We start from the raw sequence: 18,260 nt of genomic DNA, 5'->3' as shown, positions 1-18,260 counted from the left end.
AAAACACGATGTGTTTTCATAGGCGGGAACATCATCACATAATCATCAGATTAATCTACTGTAATCAGCAGAGTGTGCGTGTGTGTAACTTTGTTCTGGTTCGCTGACTGTCTGATCTATTCGGAGCTTAGCATTTGACATTTATGCTCAGGCCATTAACAAGGACTTTTTTAAGGAATGACCTCCATTCATCTGACTGGGAAGACTGGTCCCTGGCTTCACGGTGGGAGGGAGGAAAGGAGGGAGGGAGGGAGGAGTGATGAGGGATGGAGGGAGGAACAGTTTGAAGAGCCAGGGTGAAGTTAGAGGAGCTGCAGATGAACACATAGCTGCAGACAGAGCAACACACAGAGTACAGCCACCTTCATTTAGTTGAATGAGGAGACAAGTGTGTGTGTTTTAGTTTAGAGATGTTTGTATAACTTTTGGATTTTTGCATTTTTTTTACTATTTGATTGCTGTTTCTCCACTGGTATTATTTTTGTGTGTGTGTGTGTGTGTGTGTGTGTGTGTGTGATACTGTAAACCATGGAGCTGGAGCATTTAGGTGGCGGCGGGGTTAAACCCGAGAGGAGCAGCAGTCGTTTCTATAAGATAGCCCTGGCCATGTGTGTGTGTCTCTGTGCCGCTCTGCTCCTTGCACTCATACTTGGTAAGTACACACACACACACACACACACCTCCCCCCCTACATTTCTACATTATAATTTGCAAGGAATTCAATGTATGTCTCAGTATGCGCTGGCTGTCCTCAGATTATAGTACATGCAGACTGTGAATAACACAGGAGCATGCTGGTGTGGGGGGCAACGATCTTTGTGAAGCTGCCTGGTAACTTGTGTGTCAAACTATTTTTAGTCCATGTAAGATTTCATACACGCCCACTCGCACATGCAGGAGCTCTTTACTACTCCCTGTAATGCAAGGAGTCCAACTGGACTCAGAGAAAACAGGAAGGAATGTGTGGTGTTGAAATGTGTGGCCCGGTGTGTGTGTGTGTGTGTGTGTGTGAACTTAGGTGACATTGTGTGTATTAGATAACTCTTAGTCAGAGAAAGATACCATCTTTAGTCCTTGATCATATAAAAATGAATGTTTAAATGTGCCATTTATGCCTTTGAATGTAGCACTAGCTAACGTTAAATGACCCGCTAACAGACTAATTACTAGCTTCTGGCTTAGGTAATGCTTGTTTGCTAGCCAAATGCTAGCAATGTTAATCCATGGTTATGTATTATGTCCAATGTTAGCCATTAACAAATGGTGTAATGGAACAAAGCAGGTGTGTACAGTGGCTTCCTCATAGATTGTGAATAAGGATAGATGACGTGGCTCCGCCTCCTGTACAGAAAGTGAGGATGAAATATCCGACCTAACCCTGAATATATTTTCGTTTATATAATAACATAACACAGATGAGTGTTTTGGTAGTCGTCAAGCTCCTACATTAAGCAGAGAATGTGCATTTGAATGTATCACAGACAGTGCATGATGCAGACATTAGGCATTATTTGGCATAGTCTGGCAATGTAAACCTAAAAAATGTACAAACAGCTGGAGATGCTCTTGGGATGTGCACAATATGCATCAACTGCAAAGTGGGATACTTACACCACACCTCGGCTGCATTAAGACTGGAAGTGGTACGAGAAGTATTCTGGACGTCCGTCTACACGGGGTTAAATTCTTTTGTTGTGAGATTTTGTGTTTATAAAGTGAGGCTCGTTGGATGCCAGTGAGAAAGGTTGGTCTGGAGGACACAGCAGCCCTGTGGAGTGTGGTTGTGAGGGTGGCAGGGAGGGGTCCTTGTGCTGGTCTGGTGTGGGGTGAGCATTGTTTTTTGTTGTGTTGTTATTGAGGGAAGTTAACATTCTTGTGGTGGCATTGAAGTCATTATGTTATGCCCTCTGTGCTACACACACCCACTGCGACAGAAACGCTGCTCCTAGTCTCCAGCCATGCGAATGACCTGACACAGGAATGCTGAGTGGTTGCTTTGATTTATTAACACTTTGTTTTTTTAAATGAGTTTGACGAGAGACTTTTCAAACTGTGTGTTTGTGGCCTGAGTCGGTATCTCAGTAATGAACATGAGGATGAGATTAGTGGTGACACTGGAGCCTCAGACATCTTGTGACATCTGGTTGGGGAGGTTTGGTGAGTTTCTTCCAGGGTCACGCAGGGTTAAAATTGTGAGTGCGTGTCCATTTCTACTAAAAGTGGCAGCAACGTTAGACTAAGTAGACAACAAGGCCTCAGAGGGGCCGCTGCGGTCTGTAGCTCCGCGCCGCTCCGCTCATCCGTTCACGATGGGGGATTTGGTTTCTAAATCTGTCCGCACACAAAGCGCAGCGGTTTCTGCCAGGAGGGTCAGAGGGGCGGGCTTTTCTGGAAGTGTGTGTGCAGGTGAACCTGTGGCTGCACTGTGTCAGTGTGTATCAGGGTTTGTGTGAAGCAATGACAGCCAAGGTGTGAGTCAGTAAAATCTGACACAGGATTAGATAAGGAAGTGAAATCATTGCTTTTCCTGATGTTTACTGAGCACGCTCCAGCTGCACTTTGTTGAACAAACTGTGGATTAGTTTTTCTAGTTATCATTGCTCATAATCTGTGGAAGGAAGGGGGCCACACTTCACCAAACTTCCTGTTACTTAGGCTGGTCTGCTTGTTTCTGAGAATGTGATTAGGTGAGTCGAGCCTCTTCCTGCATCACTTGAGGAGGAGTCACACTATTCTTTGGCTGAGCTGTAGGAGCATAGAGCATAGAGTGTATATTAAAGGTGGACATGGACATGGACCCCCCCCCCCAAAAAAAAATAAAAAAAAATAAAATGCAGCTTTTTGGACATTTCATTAGTTATTCTAAGTAATGTCGCAATCAGCAGCCAGCTGTGTAAGAACATTGCGGTAGGGTTGTGCTCGATACTGAAGTGCGGTTTCTAAGATGCCAGATTTTTGGGTCTCACTTTTCTACAATGGGCAAAGGTAGAGCCACATCATCATCATCATCATCATCATCCATCTTTATATATTAGCTGTGTCCCAATTCAGGGTCTGTGCATCCTTCGGAGGACGCAGCCTATGCGTATGATTATTAGCAATGCTAGCAAACCTTTATTGACAAACACACCAAAGTGGCTGAGATGGTCTTCATCTTCACCTCTTCTCTCTTTCAGTCTCTCAAAAATCCAGTCAGGATGAGTTCTGCCTGACCCCAGAATGCATCGAAGCAGGTGAGCAGCAGCGGGATTAAAACATCTCAATCGTTACGATGCTTAAAGTTTGACCATTGAAACTTGTTTTCTTGTCTCTCTGTGTAGCCGGGTCTATTCTTAGTAAAATAGATCAGTCCGTAAACCCCTGTCAGGATTTCTACAGCTTTTCGTGTGGAGGTTGGTTAAAGGACAACCCGATTCCTGAAGATTCTTCCTCGTATGGCATCTACCCCTGGCTGCGGCAGCATGTCGACATCCGGCTAAAAGGTACATTCGCCATTACAAAGACACGTAACATGACATTAAAGGGAACGGTAAAAATGGGCGGTTATGTGAAAGTCCATGTTGAGCCTTGCAAATTCCGCAAATTATGAATTGATGTTGCACAGAACATCACTATTGCCTTGCAAGGCAGTGGGATTATCACAAGATTCAGACAAACAAATCCATCTTTCCAGGCTTCAGGTATACTTTTAAGGCCATACCAATTGGTGACAAGTGAGGAATACCTGCCTTATAAGGCAGAGGGTGGCTGTGGATGAGGTGAGTGGTTGTCCACCAACTGGAAGGTTGGTGGTTCGATCCCCCGCCTTGGCTGCAAGCCAGTGTGTCCTTTGGCAAGACACTTGACCCTAAGTTGCTCCTGGTGTTTACACCACTATTGTGTGAATGTGTGTGCGCCTGTGTGTGCTAAAAGGGTAAATGTGAAGTAAAGTGTGAAGCGCTTTGAGTATCTGAGTAGGTGGAAAAATGCCATAGTAGTACAGACCATTTACCATTTAAGGACATGTCGTCACGACAAAAGGGGAACTATTTCTGTCTCACAACAAAACATTTCTGGACACTGCACTGCCAGAATAGCCGGCTAATGGCATTAGCAGTCCTTCATATTTGATGGTTTTCTCATGTTGGATGGAGTTTCTGTGAGACCTTGGAATTGTTGCTACAAACAGTCGGTGTGTGGTCGCTGAAACTGGTGAGCTGTGTGTAACAATGCCTTTTTTCTGGCAGAGTTGCTGGAAGCTCCTTCGAATCCTGACGAACTGGAAGCTGTGACCAAAGCTAAGATCCTGTACCGCTCCTGCATGAATGAAAGTAAGTCTGACACATACACACACACACATTAATGTTAGTGCTGCGGACTTGTGGGGACCGTGCTTACATCACACCGTCACTGACATGATCAAAACGGTCCTCACAAACGTACCAGAAGTCATAAAAAAAAACAGGGTGTTGGTATAACATGTTGTGAGATGAGGTTTTATCGATCCACATGGCCGATCTGGGTCAGAGGCAGTCAGACACATGAGATAGAAAAAGAGAAATGACTGCTAAACTAACAAATGATTTTTTTTAACAAAGCTGTACTGGAGGAGCTGGACGCCAAATCGATGCTGAAGACGCTCAGACAGCCCGAGTTTCGGTGGCCCGTTGTGGGGGATGGGCTTGGTGGGTCTTATCAGTGGTCAGAGAGTCAATGGAGCCTCCTGAAGACACTGGCAGAGATAAGAAACCAGCACAGTAAGAGCGTCCTGATTCGCCTGTACGTTTCCCCTGACGACAGGAACTCCTCGCACTACATCATCAAGGTCAGAGTCTTTCAGATCACTGTTCATGTTTTTAGGATATTGAAGGGGTTTCTAAAGTGAGACCAGCGCACATATTTATGTATGGATTAAACAAAAAACATATGTTTAAATAAGTGAGATTAGGAGGTGCTTTTTGTACGGACACGTGGTTAACACAAGCCAACAACATATATATACTACAATCTTTTCACTTGCTAACAAGTGGCTAAATGGGACTGAAAACTATGACAAGTTAATAAAATGTCTGTAAGGTAGAAGCAGTAATACTCTGTTCAGATTGGGGGAAAGTCAATCCAGCTAGAGTGGGATCGAATCCAGATGCTTTTAAGCTGAATATGTTTAGAGCTGGCTATATATCACACATGCTTCCACGCTCAATCCTGCTCAATCATAATCAGAATCAGAAATACTTTATTAAACCCAGAATTATCTTATCCAGTGTTGTAATCCAGTGTTTGCTATCCTTCAATACCAGAGTAGGACAGGGTGCGCGCATGCATCATGCGGTTTCTTTCGTTTTGTTCATTCTTTTGTTCATACTTGGTGGTCCAGAACACAGTTGATTCCTTTTTAACCATGTCAAAAATAAACTATCCAGCCAGATTGAAACCAATCCGGCTTTAACCGGATTTGCGCTGTTCAGGTTGAGAAAATTCAAATACATCCGGCCTAATCCCAATTCCCAACCAATGCCGGGATTGGTTACACAAGTCTGAGCAGGGTCTAAGAGTGCTGGTAGTGATGAGGTTGTAGTCACATGATCATGTTGATGTTTATTTAGCATTAGCATTAGCTATTTACTTTACATAGTGAACCCATGATATGCTAACATCCATCTGCAAAATACATCACCCCTGCTGCACCCTGTTTGGACTCGACATCAAATAGACTGCTGCCAAAAACTGATGTTCATCAAATGACATGTTGTCCTGTCTGATCATACACTGTATATAAAGATGGATGACGTGGCTCCAGCCTGTGCAGAGGTTGAGATGTATCGGCCATGCATATTTTTGGCAGAGCTTCATCTTCTTTTGTCATATACAGTCTATGATGTAAACTGGTCGACGGGGTCCTGGTTGTTATATTACCAGCATTTCAATGGAATTATTGTTGTGTGTGTACTGTGAGGTTGAAAATGACAGTAAAATCACCTAAATTAAAATGAGTACCTTAGCTTACATATCTTGCATATCTTGTACAGTGCTATTTGACATATTTTTCCAGCTTTTACTGAGGCCTGAGAAGCAGCAGATTCTAACCTGCTCTGTGCTCTTTGTCTTAATGTAGCTCGATCAGGCGTCCCTGTCTCTGCCCTCCAGGGAGGACTACACCACCAACACTTCCTCTGCTGAGGCGGTGAGTTTGCTGCTTCATCTTTTCTACCTGTCATCTCTGAAGAACACTCCTTACCTTCCTGTGTGACTGAAATAAAGACGTTAAGCCTCCGGAAATAGTACAGAACTAGAGTCTGCTTCCATCGGAACTGAGAGGATAGGTTGCAGCCGGGTGCTGCTAATCAAATCGCTCTTGATTAATTGATCATCAGCACGTGTTAGGTGTGTTAACAGGACTGCAATGAGGAAACACATGGGCAATGGTGTTGTTTCTTCCCATGTATCTGAAAAGGACAAAAAAAAAGTATTCACAACTGGGATTATTCAACTCCAGGGATTATTCAACTGCTGGGAGGATTGGCAGCTGATCTTCCCAGGAGTGGACTTCCCAGGAAATTCACGCCAAGGTCAAGATCGTGCAATGCTCAGAGGGACTCCGAGAGCTCAAATGTTAAAGTTCATGACAGTACAATTTCAAACAATAACCAACTATGGCTAGGGTGGATGATTTTGTCACCTCACATGCACTGATTCCACTGTGAGATCATTCATTCATAAATACCTAGCCAACCAACTAGTCCTTATCAAAGGGTGGTACAGATATGTATCCACAAAGTATGAATGTATCAGTCCCTTCAAACATATTATAATAATAAAACGATGTCACATTGTGATTGATGCGTCATGACGTCTGTTAGCTTACAGCTACAGAAGAATGAAGGAGCTTTGTCTCTCTCTCTCTCTCAGTATCGTGCAGCCTTGCTCAGTCTAATGGTGGACGTGGCCGTCATGCTGGGCGCCCCAGAGAAAGCGGCGCTGACCCAGATGGAAAAGGCTCTCGCCTTCGAGAGCGAAGTGGCTCATGTAAGGAACGTCACGTCAGATAAATATAAATCCAGTAGCTACTGCTTAATGTATGGAAATAATTTAACAGGCCTCCAAGGGCTCAGAAAGCTCATTAAAAAAACTCAGCTCTAAAATGAGAGGATTTATCCCTTTATGTACAAATGCTTGATTATATTGTTCACCATGTCTGCAGATCCTAATTCCCTACGAGAACCGCACCAGCAACAACATGTACAACAAACACACACTGTCCGAGCTGCAGCGATCCATACCGCAGGTAGGTACACATCCATGGTCAGGCTCCTTCTGACTCTGAAGTGTTAGTTACACTTCCTCTTCTCTCTCTTTCTTGTCTCTCTAGTTCGACTGGCTGGGTTTTGTCAAATCTGTGGTGGAGTCTAAAAGCGACCCGGTTCGGTCCATCTCCTCCTCTGAGCCTGTCATTGTCAGAGCTCCACAGTACTTTAAGAAACTCATCAAGCTCATCAATGCCACGGATCCAAGGTACACACTTGTGTGTGTCATTGGGGGGGGGGGGATGGGGGGGCTGGGTTATGTAGATGTACAGTTATTTTAGGGACCCAGGTACAGAGTGCAGAAAATTCCTAATTATAGAGTATAATAGCAAAATAAATCACATTGTAATTTTACCTAGTGTTGTAATATCTTAAATTAAGAAAAGTATTGTTCAATTTAAGGAAAACTCTTTACAGTGGTGCGGTATAGCCATAAAAACACATTATGCACATCCACCAGTGGCAGACTGTAATAGGTGGTGGTGTATTTTTTCGTAGTATTATTTTTTAAAATTAAATGTGTGGTGCTTTTTTGTATACACTTTTGGAGAGATGGTTAGGATTGTGCATGCATGTATATTTATTTATTTAATTTACTTAAATTATATATTTATCCAGCCATTCATCCCTAATTCATTGTTTGTTTTTCTTATTGACTCATTTGATTAAATATGTTTTGTTTTATTTTATTTTTTAAATGTTTTTATTTTATTTTTATTTATTTATTTGTGTTTTTTTACATTTTTTAAATTGTATTTATTTATTTATTTTTTTAAATTATGTATTGTTTTTTACATATAGCTCCTGGAATTTTATTTCTTACTCTGAGCTCCTTTGAGTTAGGTTCAAGTGTTCAGAGACAGGGTTTAGATGTGCCCTTACAAATATAGCAACAATATTTGTTTGTTTGTTTTTTTAAGCAAAAATAATTAAATCTTTACATCTGAGAGGGTGAGACCAGATAATATCTGGTAATTGTGGTTAAAAAATAAATTCATAAAACAAAAAAAACAAAGGCGTAGCTTCAAAATCAAAAGGTTCTTATTTTTTATTGTTTTACGAACTGGTCCTCACAAAGATCATGTACACACACACACACACACACTGTGACTTGGTTTGTAATGACTTCACATGTTATTACTGTCTCCCTCCCTTCAGAACGGTGGCTAACTATGTCCAGTGGAGGACAGTCTTTTCCAGGATCACCACCCTGAGCCGCCGCTTCCTGTACAGATACCTGGACTATGCTCGGGTTGGTAAACAAGATGTCTTCTAGAATCTAGTAGCATGCAAGTAGCATCTGGTGTTTAATGGAGGGGAGGCCAACTCGCATCTATCTCTCTCTTGTGCCCTCATTAGGTAACCACAGGAACCACATCCCTGACCCCACGTTGGGACAAGTGTGTTAACTATGTGGAGAACTCCCTTGTTTACGCCACCGGCCGCCTTTTTGTCAATACTCACTTCCAGGAGGACAAGAAGCACATGGTGTGTGTTTACGTTTACAACAAGATGCTGTGTTCCTGACATCTCTATGTATGCAGTGAGAGCTTCATTTCCACACAGGTAGTGCTGTGAACATGTTCCTCACTTGTTCTTCCAGATGGAGGAGCTGATCGAGGGCATCCGCTGGGCCTTCATCGACATGCTGGAGAAGGAGAACGAATGGATGGACGAACTGACGAAGAGGAGAGCCGTAGAAAAGGCAAGGACGGGCCTCTTCACTGGTCACTGACAGTCACATTTTAGGGTGTTTTCACACCAGGTCCCAAACTCAGTCCTCTTTAAGTGAATCAAAAAGTGGACCAACTGTGTTCACACTGTGAGTTCATTACAAAGAAGCTGGCTTCTCTTTCTGCTCCAGTTCAGTTTTGTTGGGGCCTCAGTCCTCTTTCTGTTCACACCAGGTCCTCTAGAGTTCTCAGACCCCCACTGCACTGAATTCTGGGTAGTTTTCACTTGAAGCAAAATGTCTGCTGCTCTGCTGGCCCTCCTGTGTTTTCTGGTTAAATTAGTGCACATATGGAGAACAGAGCTGTTTCCACATTATTTATTGCCAAGATTATTGTTTATTGGGTGTCTAAATGACTTGTTTATGAAGGTAAACTGTTTATAATTTATATGATTATAATTACTAATTTATAATAATTACTATATTTCATATAATTAGTTTGATTGCCATGGCAATCAAACTCTTGTTCTTCTACGTCTTTATTATTATTAGTTTGATTGCTGCAAAGCAATCAAACTATTGTTATTCTACGTCTTTATTATTAGTTTGATTGCCGTTGCTAGGCAATCAAACTCTTGTTCTTCTACGTCTTTATTATTATTATTATTATTATTATTATTATTATTCTTCCGTACGTTTTTTGGCTCAGCATATCTTCAGAATGCATGGGCCGATTCAAACCATTCAAACATCAAAAGATTCAGCTCATGCAGGACATTCCCGGAAACCTTCAATAATAATTACAAATATTATAATATTAAAAATATTAAACATTTTCCACCCTCAAATTAACATTGGAGTCAATGGGAGAGCCCTTCAAACCATGCATTTTGCAAAATGCTACTGCTCCTACAAATATTAAGTTAGAGAAACCATTCGAGGCTTAAAATACTTCCAACGTCTTGGTCTTCAAAAGTTGTATTCAGAATTTGGAAGTTCAGCTCCGTCTTCAAATGATAGGGGATTAAAGATGAAGTGGTTTTTGAGGTCTCTTCTGAGTTTAACATTAGTGTGTATTGCGTGGAATGTTGGGAGCTAGAGTGGGTGAGTCATCGCTCAGAGTGCGGGAGGGAAAAAAATTAAACCAGTTTCTGCGTTTCTATCCTGCTGTCACGTCTGCACCTTTTGTCTGACAGGGATAATTTGGCCACCAGTTCGAAGGAAAAATGGTCTGGGTTCTGTTGGTGTCGGTCTTAAAACTCAACACCAAACAGTTTTGCCTGTAGATCGAGCTGTTTGGGGAGAGTGCCGGTCATTCCTCCATTAAGACATAATGTAAAACCAAAAACAGAGAAGCAGAGCTGCCATATTTTCTAACTCGCCGCCATCTCCACATCTTCTACATCCCAGACATAAAAATCGTACCAGTTGTAGAGCAACTTCTTGGGATTCTGACGGTGTTCTTATTTTTTGTCTAAATTCTTCGGTTTGGAGAATATGAGACGTTGTTCGGAGGGTGGTTTTACATAGGAAATGCATTAGGAGGGGGAAAGAGAGCTGCAGTTAGGGGCAGCTGATAAACATTCCGGTTGCCATGGATGCAGGCAGGCAGGCAGGCAGGCAGGCAGGCAGGGCCGTTACCATGGTGACATGCTGACACACTAGAAGCATACAAAGCGGCCATATTTGTAGTCTTTATCAGACTTTAAGCATTATATCTGTCATATTGATCATCCTTCAGCTGTATACTACTTTTCCACATTCAAATCACACAGCCTGAGCTTCTTATAGTCTTATGGTATTATTCCACCCTCAGACCTTTCATATGGTATATTCACAGGCTATTCTTTAAGGTCGTGACTTCATACTGTTCTTGTCTTCAGCTGTTTCTCTTTCATATCTTCATAATATTAAAACATTTTCTACTTTTCCAGATAAGAGCTTCATCTTTCTAAATTCTTAACTGTGTTTCAGCAAATTAAGTTCAGATTGCAGATTCTCCAGCAATTCAGAGCAATCGTTCACATCAGCGTTCAAAGCAATGCTTCAGCTGCGGCAATCAAACTTGCATTTTCTTCAGGAAATGCTTTTCTAGTTCTTATTATTATTCTTCCGTACGTTTTTTGGCTCAGCATATCTTCAGAATGCATGGGCCGATTCAAACCATTCAAACATCAAAAGATTCAGCTCATTAAGGACATTCCCGGAAACCTTCAATAATAATTACAAATATTATAATATTAAAAATATTTAACATTTTCCACCCTCAAATTAACATTGGAGTCAATGGGAGAGCCCTTCAAACCATGCATTTTGCAAAATGCTACTGCTCCTACAAATATTAAGTTAGAGAAACCATTCGAGGCTTAAAATACTTCCAACGTCTTGGTCTTCAAAAGTTGTATTCAGAATTTGGAAGTTCAGCTCCGTCTTCAAATGATAGGGGATTCAAGATGAAGTGGTTTTTGAGGTCTCTTCTGAGTTTAACATTAGTGTGTATTGCGTGGAATGTTGGGAGCTAGAGTGGGTGAGTCATCGCTCAGAGTGCGGGAGGGAAAAAAATTAAACCAGTTTCTGCGTTTCTATCCTGCTGTCACGTCTGCACCTTTTGTCTGACAGGGATAATTTGGCCACCAGTTCGAAGGAAAAATGGTCTGGGTTCTGTTGGTGTCGGTCTTAAAACTCAACACCAAACAGTTTTGCCTGTAGATCGAGCTGTTCGGGGAGAGTGCCGGTCATTCCTCCATTAAGACATAATGTAAAACCAAAAACAGAGAAGCAGAGCTGCCATATTTTCTAACTCGCCGCCATCTCCACATCTTCGACATCCCAGACATAAAAATCGTACCAGTTGTAGAGCAACTTCTTGGGATTCTGACGGTGTTCTTATTTTTTGTCTAAAGTCTTCGGTTTGGAGAATATGAGACGTTGTTCGGAGGGTGGTTTTACATAGGAAATGCATTAGGAGGGGGAAAGAGAGCTGCAGTTAGGGGCAGCTCATAAACATTCCGGTTGCCATGGATGCAGGCAGGCAGGCAGGCAGGCAGGGCCGTTACCATGGTGACAGACTGACTCACTAGAAGCATACAAAGCAGCCATATTTGTAGTCTTTATCAGACTTTAAGCATTATATCTGTCACATTGATCATCCTTCAGCTGTATACTACTTTTCCACATTCAAATCACACAGCCTGAGCTTCTTATAGTCTTATGGTATTATTCCACCCTCAGACCTTTCATATGGTATATTCACAGGCTATTCTTTCAGGTCGTGACTTCATACTGTTCTTGTCTTCAGCTGTTTCTCTTTCATATCTTCATAATATTAAAACATTTTCTACTTTTCCAGATAAGAGCTTCATCTTTCTAAATTCTTAACTGTGTTTCAGCAAATTAAGTTCAGATTGCAGTTTCTCCAGCAATTCAGAGCAATCGTTCACATCAGCATTCAAAGCAATGCTTCAGCTGCGGCAATCAAACTTGCATTTTCTTCAGGAAATGCTTTTCTAGTTATTATTATTCTTCCGTACGTTTTTTGGCTCAGCATATCTTCAGAATGCATGGGCCGATTCAAACCATTCAAACATCAAAAGATTCAGCTCATGCAGGACATTCCCGGAAACCTTCAATAATAATTACAAATATTATAATATTAAAAATATTAAACATTTTCCACCCTCAAATTAACATTGGAGTCAATGGGAGAGCCCTTCAAACCATGCATTTTGCAAAATGCTACTGCTCCTACAAATGTTAAGTTAGAGAAACCATTCGAGGCTTAAAATACTTCCAATGTCTTGGTCTTCAAAAGTTGTATTCAGAATTTGGAAGTTCAGCTCCGTCTTCAAATGATAGGGGATTAAAGATGAAGTGGTTTTTGAGGTCTCTTCTGAGTTTAACATTAGTGTGTATTGCGTGGAATGTTGGGAGCTAGAGTGGGTGAGTCATCGCTCAGAGTGCGGGAGGGAAAAAAATTAAACCAGTTTCTGCGTTTCTATCCTGCTGTCACGTCTGCACCTTTTATCTGACAGGGATAATTTGGCCACCAGTTCGAAGGAAAAATGGTCTGGGTTCTGTTGGTGTCGGTCTTAAAACTCAACACCAAACAGTTTTGCCTGTAGATCGAGCTGTTCGGGGAGAGTGCCGGTCATTCCTCCATTAAGACATAATGTAAAACCAAAAACAGAGAAGCAGAGCTGCCATATTTTCTAACTCGCCGCCATCTCCACATCTTCGACATCCCAGACATAAAAATCGTACCAGTTGTAGAGCAACTTCTTGGGATTCTGACGGTATTCTTATTTTTTGTCTAAAGTCTTCGGTTTGGAGAATATGAGACGTTGTTCGGAGGGTGGTTTTACATAGGAAATGCATTAGGAGGGGGAAAGAGAGCTGCAGTTAGGGGCAGCTGATAAACATTCCGGTTGCCATGGATGCAGGCAGGCAGGCAGGCAGGCAGGGCCGTTACCATGGTGACAGACTGACTCACTAGAAGCATACAAAGCAGCCATATTTGTAGTCTTTATCAGACTTTAAGCATTATATCTGTCATATTGATCATCCTTCAGCTGTATACTACTTTTCCACATTCAAATCACACAGCCTGAGCTTCTTATAGTCTTATGGTATTATTCCACCCTCAGACCTTTCATATGGTATATTCACAGGCTATTCTTTCAGGTCGTGACTTCATACTGTTCTTGTCTTCAGCTGTTTCTCTTTCATATCTTCATAATATTAAAACATTTTCTACTTTTCCAGATAAGAGCTTCATCTTTCTAAATTCTTAACTGTGTTTCAGCAAATTAAGTTCAGATTGCAGATTCTCCAGCAATTCAGAGCAATCGTTCACATCAGCATTCAAAGCAATGCTTCAGCTGCGGCAATCAAACTTGCATTTTCTTCAGGAAATGCTTTTCTAGTTATTGTTTATTGCCACGACCTGCTGCTGCCATCTGTTGGATGTTTGTTTTCTCTACCGCTGAGTTTCTACCACGGCTACAGTCACTACAGCAAGCGAAGAAGGTCATAATACAGTGTAAAAAGGCAAAGTGAACCCGGTGACCCTGATTAGGCGATCCCGAGGTGGTCTCAGTATGGTTCATTTTAAAGGGGTCTGGGTACGGTTGGAGCATTCACATATGCGCAACAAAATGCGGAGTCATCGATCTGAGTTCGTTTAGAGGGCTGAAAGGAAAACCAAGTGTGAAAACACCCTTAATCTTCCATTTTTATCTCTCTTACAAGGCTCATGCAGTCCTGGCTAAGGTCGGCTACCCAGAGTTCATTCTCAATGACACCTACCTCAATGAAGATTTGAAGCAGGTATGTAAACACTGGGCTGAGGCTTGTTCCACCTTAATTTATTCCAAAAAAGTACTGACAGCAGTGCAGCAGCTCACTTTGTCAGTTTTGAACAATGTGCACTTGCATTTGTTGGTGTTTCAGCTACAGTTTAGTGAAAAGGATTACTATGGTAACGTGATGCAGACGCTCAAGTTCATCGCCCAATCCGATCTCAGCTGGCTAAGAAAGAGCGTCCCACGTACAGAGTGAGAACACGTTGCTTTATTTATTTTATGTGTTTAACTTTTGTTTTGTTTTTTTAATAATGCACCATTGTGCGTTCGTCTTTCAGATGGTTTACAAACCCAACGACTGTGAACGCCTTCTACAGCTCGTCCACAAACCAAATCAGTTAAGTCATGTATTTTTTTAAGGTCTCCTAGGCAGACATGCAGGTTAAAAACAAATGAGTAACACAAACAAACAAACCAAAAAAAATCTATTTTGATTCTCTTATTTAGGATTTCCTGCTGGAGAGCTTCAAAAACCTTTCTTCTGGGGAAGAGAGTATCCAAGGTGAGATGAAAGGACCGCCGACCAAAGAAATGCCATCCTCAGGAGCTCCCAGATATATATAAACCTTTGTTATGCCAATTATGGTGATGATGGCTTCAATCAATGAAATGTTATTTGAGTCAAAATTAATTAAATAAATAAATAAATGGATGGATGGTTGGATGGGTGAGTGGATGAATGAGTGGATGGATGGATGGCTAGAGGATGGATAGATGGGTGAGTGGATGGATGGAGGATGGATGGGTGAGTGGATGGATGGATGGATGGGTCAGTGGATGGCTGGAGGATGGGTGGATGGGTGAGTGGATGGATGGATGAATGGATGATGGGATGGATTGATGGATGGATGAATGAGTGGCTGGATGGATGGATGGGTGGATGGATGGATAGATGGATGGCTGGATGGATGGGTGAGTGGATGGATGGATGGGTGGGTGGATGGATGGATAGATGGATGGCTGGATGGATGGGTGAGTGGCTGGATGGATGGATGGGTGGATGGATGGATAGATGGATGGCTGGATGGATGGGTGAGTGGATGGATGGATGGGTGGGTGAGTGGATGAATGAGTGGATGGGTGGGTGGATGGATGGATGGATGGGTGAGTGGATGGATGGATGGGTGGGTGAGTGGATGAATGAGTGGATGAATGGATGGATGGATGGAGGATGGATGGGTGAGTGGATGGCTGGAGGATGGATGGGTGAGTGATGGATGGATGGATGGATGGAGGATGGATGGGTGAGTGGATGGATGGATGGATGGATGGATGGATGGGTGAGTGGATGGCTGGAGGATGGATGGGTGAGTGATGGATGGATGAATGGATGGATGGATGGATGTTTTTAATAATGTGCACAGGTTGTCTACAGACCAAAGTAGCATTGTTAGCATTTCTGGCGGTCTGCTAACCCTCGCTCTTTTTGTTTCCAGGTCTTTGAGTTACGGCGCCATCGGCGTGATCGTTGGACACGAGTTGACGCATGGCTTTGACAATAATGGTAAAAGATGATGGCGTCACAACAACATTGAACATTTTTAACAGAATTTTAACTAAATTATTATTATTATTATTATTCCAACCAGGGCGCAAGTACGACAAAGACGGCAACCTCAACCAGTGGTGGAGCAACTCATCTGAAACAGCATTCAATGAGGAGAGCCAGTGTATAATTGACCAGTATAATAACTACTACTGGAAGGAAGCGGGTCTAAACGTAAGACGGTCTGACTCTTGCTCACAAAAACCGTCCAATGAAATGTTGAGATGTGCGTTTTGTTGTGCAGGTGCGCGGTAAGAGGACTCTGGCAGAAAACATAGCAGACAACGGAGGAATAAGAGAAGCGTTCCGGGTACGGTTGTGTCGCTCCGTCACTGCTGAACAAGTGCTTGGAGACAATTTATACATCACGTCAAGTCAAGTAAACATCCTCTGTGTTTGTGCAGGCATACAGGCGCTGGGTGGATGAGAGCAGAGGCGGTGTGGAGGAGCCTCTACTTCCTGGAGTCGGTCTGAATAACAACCAGCTGTTCTTTCTGAGCTACGCACATGTGAGGAAACACTTTTATTTAGAAGAAACTAGAAGCATTTTATCATAGTCCCAAGAGGATGAATCCCTCTAAGCTTATCATTGCTCTACAATGACTCAAAACGGTGGAAATGCACTTTTATGACATGATGTGTTTTAATGGCTTTTGACTTGGTTTACTAGCGAATGGACTATTGTCAGCGCTTTAGCTAACTACCATGGCTTTCTAACACATAGCGTAGCATTAACTGGTAGCTAGGAGCTAGGAGAGCTAAAATAATCCACTAGCATAGACAAATCTCATGTTTTTAGCAGGTGTTTTTATTAGCATCTCAGGCCTCTGTAGCATATTGTGGTCTCAAACATGGAAGGGGCATGGATGTGATTGCCAAATACTAAGAAAGTAGCCAATAAGAATACAGTTAACCGTTTCACTACTATAATTATAACAGTTCACCTTCTTTCTTTTTTTTTTTAATCATTCTGTTGGAAAAACATTTTACCTGTTTTTCTTGACAGATGAAATGTAACTTTCAAAAGCTGGCACATATTTGCTATTATGTTATAAATGCTCAGATCAGTGTGTAATAATTTAATTATTTTCATCAAATTTCTCTTTATGAACAACCATAAATTTACAGCAGCAAGACAAGAGATTAAAATTAGAAAGAAAGAAAAGAAAAATGTAACTAAAACTATTTTACATCAACTCTCCTACACTCCACAAAACTCCTGCCCCTGACACACAGGCAATTTGGTCATTACAGTAATGAATGTAATGCCATTTCTCAGCTTTCAGAATCTGTTGAGATTTTTTAGTGCGAACATAACCAGAGCTACGGTAGTTTGAACAGCGCATGTCAATTTCTGTCGCTGGTGACGACAGCTCCGTTTGAGGAGGGTTAGGTAATATAGGCTGAGACTGTAGACTCTGTATAAGGATGGATGATGTGGTTCCACCTGTGCCCATTGTACAAAGATGATGCCAAAAACTTGCAAAACGCCATCTTGGAAATAGATGTCATTTTGATATCTATTTCCAAGCACACAAAGCAAAGTCTCCTTGTCCTATGGACTAACATGGAGGAGGCAGTGGTTGATGGCTTTGGGTGTGTAATACAATGCTTTATAACAAGCTAATACACCAGTTGTGTAGGGTTAAATGTCTTGTTTATTTACTTTTGTGTGTCCACGGTTTGCAATATCTACAGCATATTAGTAAAGAGAATTATAATATTTGTTCTATGCAGGTGAGATGTAACAGCTACAGACCAGAGGCAGCCAGGGAGCAGATCCAGAGTGGAGCTCACAGTCCACCCAAGTACAGGTGGGCACTCATCCAAACACACACACTTTTTTTTTTTTTACCTGACCTTTCTCATTACGGTTCCCCTTCAGAGTTATCGGAGCAATGAGCAACTACGAGGAGTTTCGGAAAGCGTTCAGCTGTCCGGAGTCATCAGTCATGAATCGAGGAGCAAAGTCCTGCAGGGTGTGGTGACCTTTGACCCCAGCTGAGCCCAGAACCTAAAAACAACAACAACAAAAACAGGCAGTTGGACTTTTAGCAGTTTATTATTACCTCTGAAACAGACAAACCCAAACATACAGACACCTTCAGGTAAGAGTGAGAAACCCATGTTGCTGCATAAATTATCTCTAAAGGACCAGAGGTGAAAGGGTTATTTGTGACCTGTTTACAACCCACCTGTGTGTACAGTACATGTAAGATGTTAACAGTTTGCATCACTGTAAATGTGCAATGACTTTTTTATTACTCACCAGGAATACTTCTGATGTTATGCTATGCTAGGCTAACCTCTGCATATACATGTTAGCACAGCTGATTATGAGCACTGTAAACCAAAGATCAGTTTCATCTTAATATTGAGTTAAATATTAGTTAAAGCCT

At 42.0% G+C, this 18,260-nt stretch overlaps 1 protein-coding gene across 1 annotated transcript; it reads left to right on the top strand.

Annotated features, from left to right (window-relative positions):
• Positions 1-306: 306 nt before the first annotated feature.
• Positions 307-18,260, top strand: phex (phosphate regulating endopeptidase homolog, X-linked). The gene is made up of 22 exons (XM_028433486.1): positions 307-652; positions 3,177-3,233; positions 3,321-3,482; positions 4,227-4,310; positions 4,578-4,804; positions 6,095-6,163; positions 6,889-7,005; positions 7,181-7,264; positions 7,349-7,491; positions 8,442-8,535; positions 8,643-8,771; positions 8,887-8,988; positions 14,203-14,280; positions 14,404-14,507; positions 14,594-14,652; positions 14,763-14,817; positions 15,752-15,819; positions 15,905-16,035; positions 16,106-16,171; positions 16,266-16,370; positions 17,599-17,675; positions 17,747-18,260. Exons 1-22 carry the CDS (start codon positions 529-531, stop codon positions 17,847-17,849), a joined length of 2,238 nt encoding a protein of 745 aa, XP_028289287.1. The 5' UTR covers positions 307-528; the 3' UTR covers positions 17,850-18,260.

Source organism: Parambassis ranga, chromosome 20 (genome assembly GCF_900634625.1).
Source record: "Parambassis ranga chromosome 20, fParRan2.1, whole genome shotgun sequence".
NCBI classification, from domain to species: domain Eukaryota; kingdom Metazoa; phylum Chordata; class Actinopteri; family Ambassidae; genus Parambassis; species Parambassis ranga.
The sequence above is the reverse complement of the archived record's forward strand: the minus strand, read 5'-3'. Positions and strand labels throughout refer to the sequence as shown.

Excerpts from the sequence above, each read along its gene's own strand:
- phex (XM_028433486.1), top strand. The coding sequence starts at position 529 with ATGGAGCTGGAGCATTTAGGTGGCGGCGGGGTTAAACCCGAGAGGAGC. Across the intron at positions 653-3,176 it reads GCTCCTTGCACTCATACTTG|TCTCTCAAAAATCCAGTCAG; the intron begins GTAAGTACACAC and ends TCTCTCTTTCAG. Across the intron at positions 8,772-8,886 it reads AGGAGGACAAGAAGCACATG|ATGGAGGAGCTGATCGAGGG; the intron begins GTGTGTGTTTAC and ends TTGTTCTTCCAG.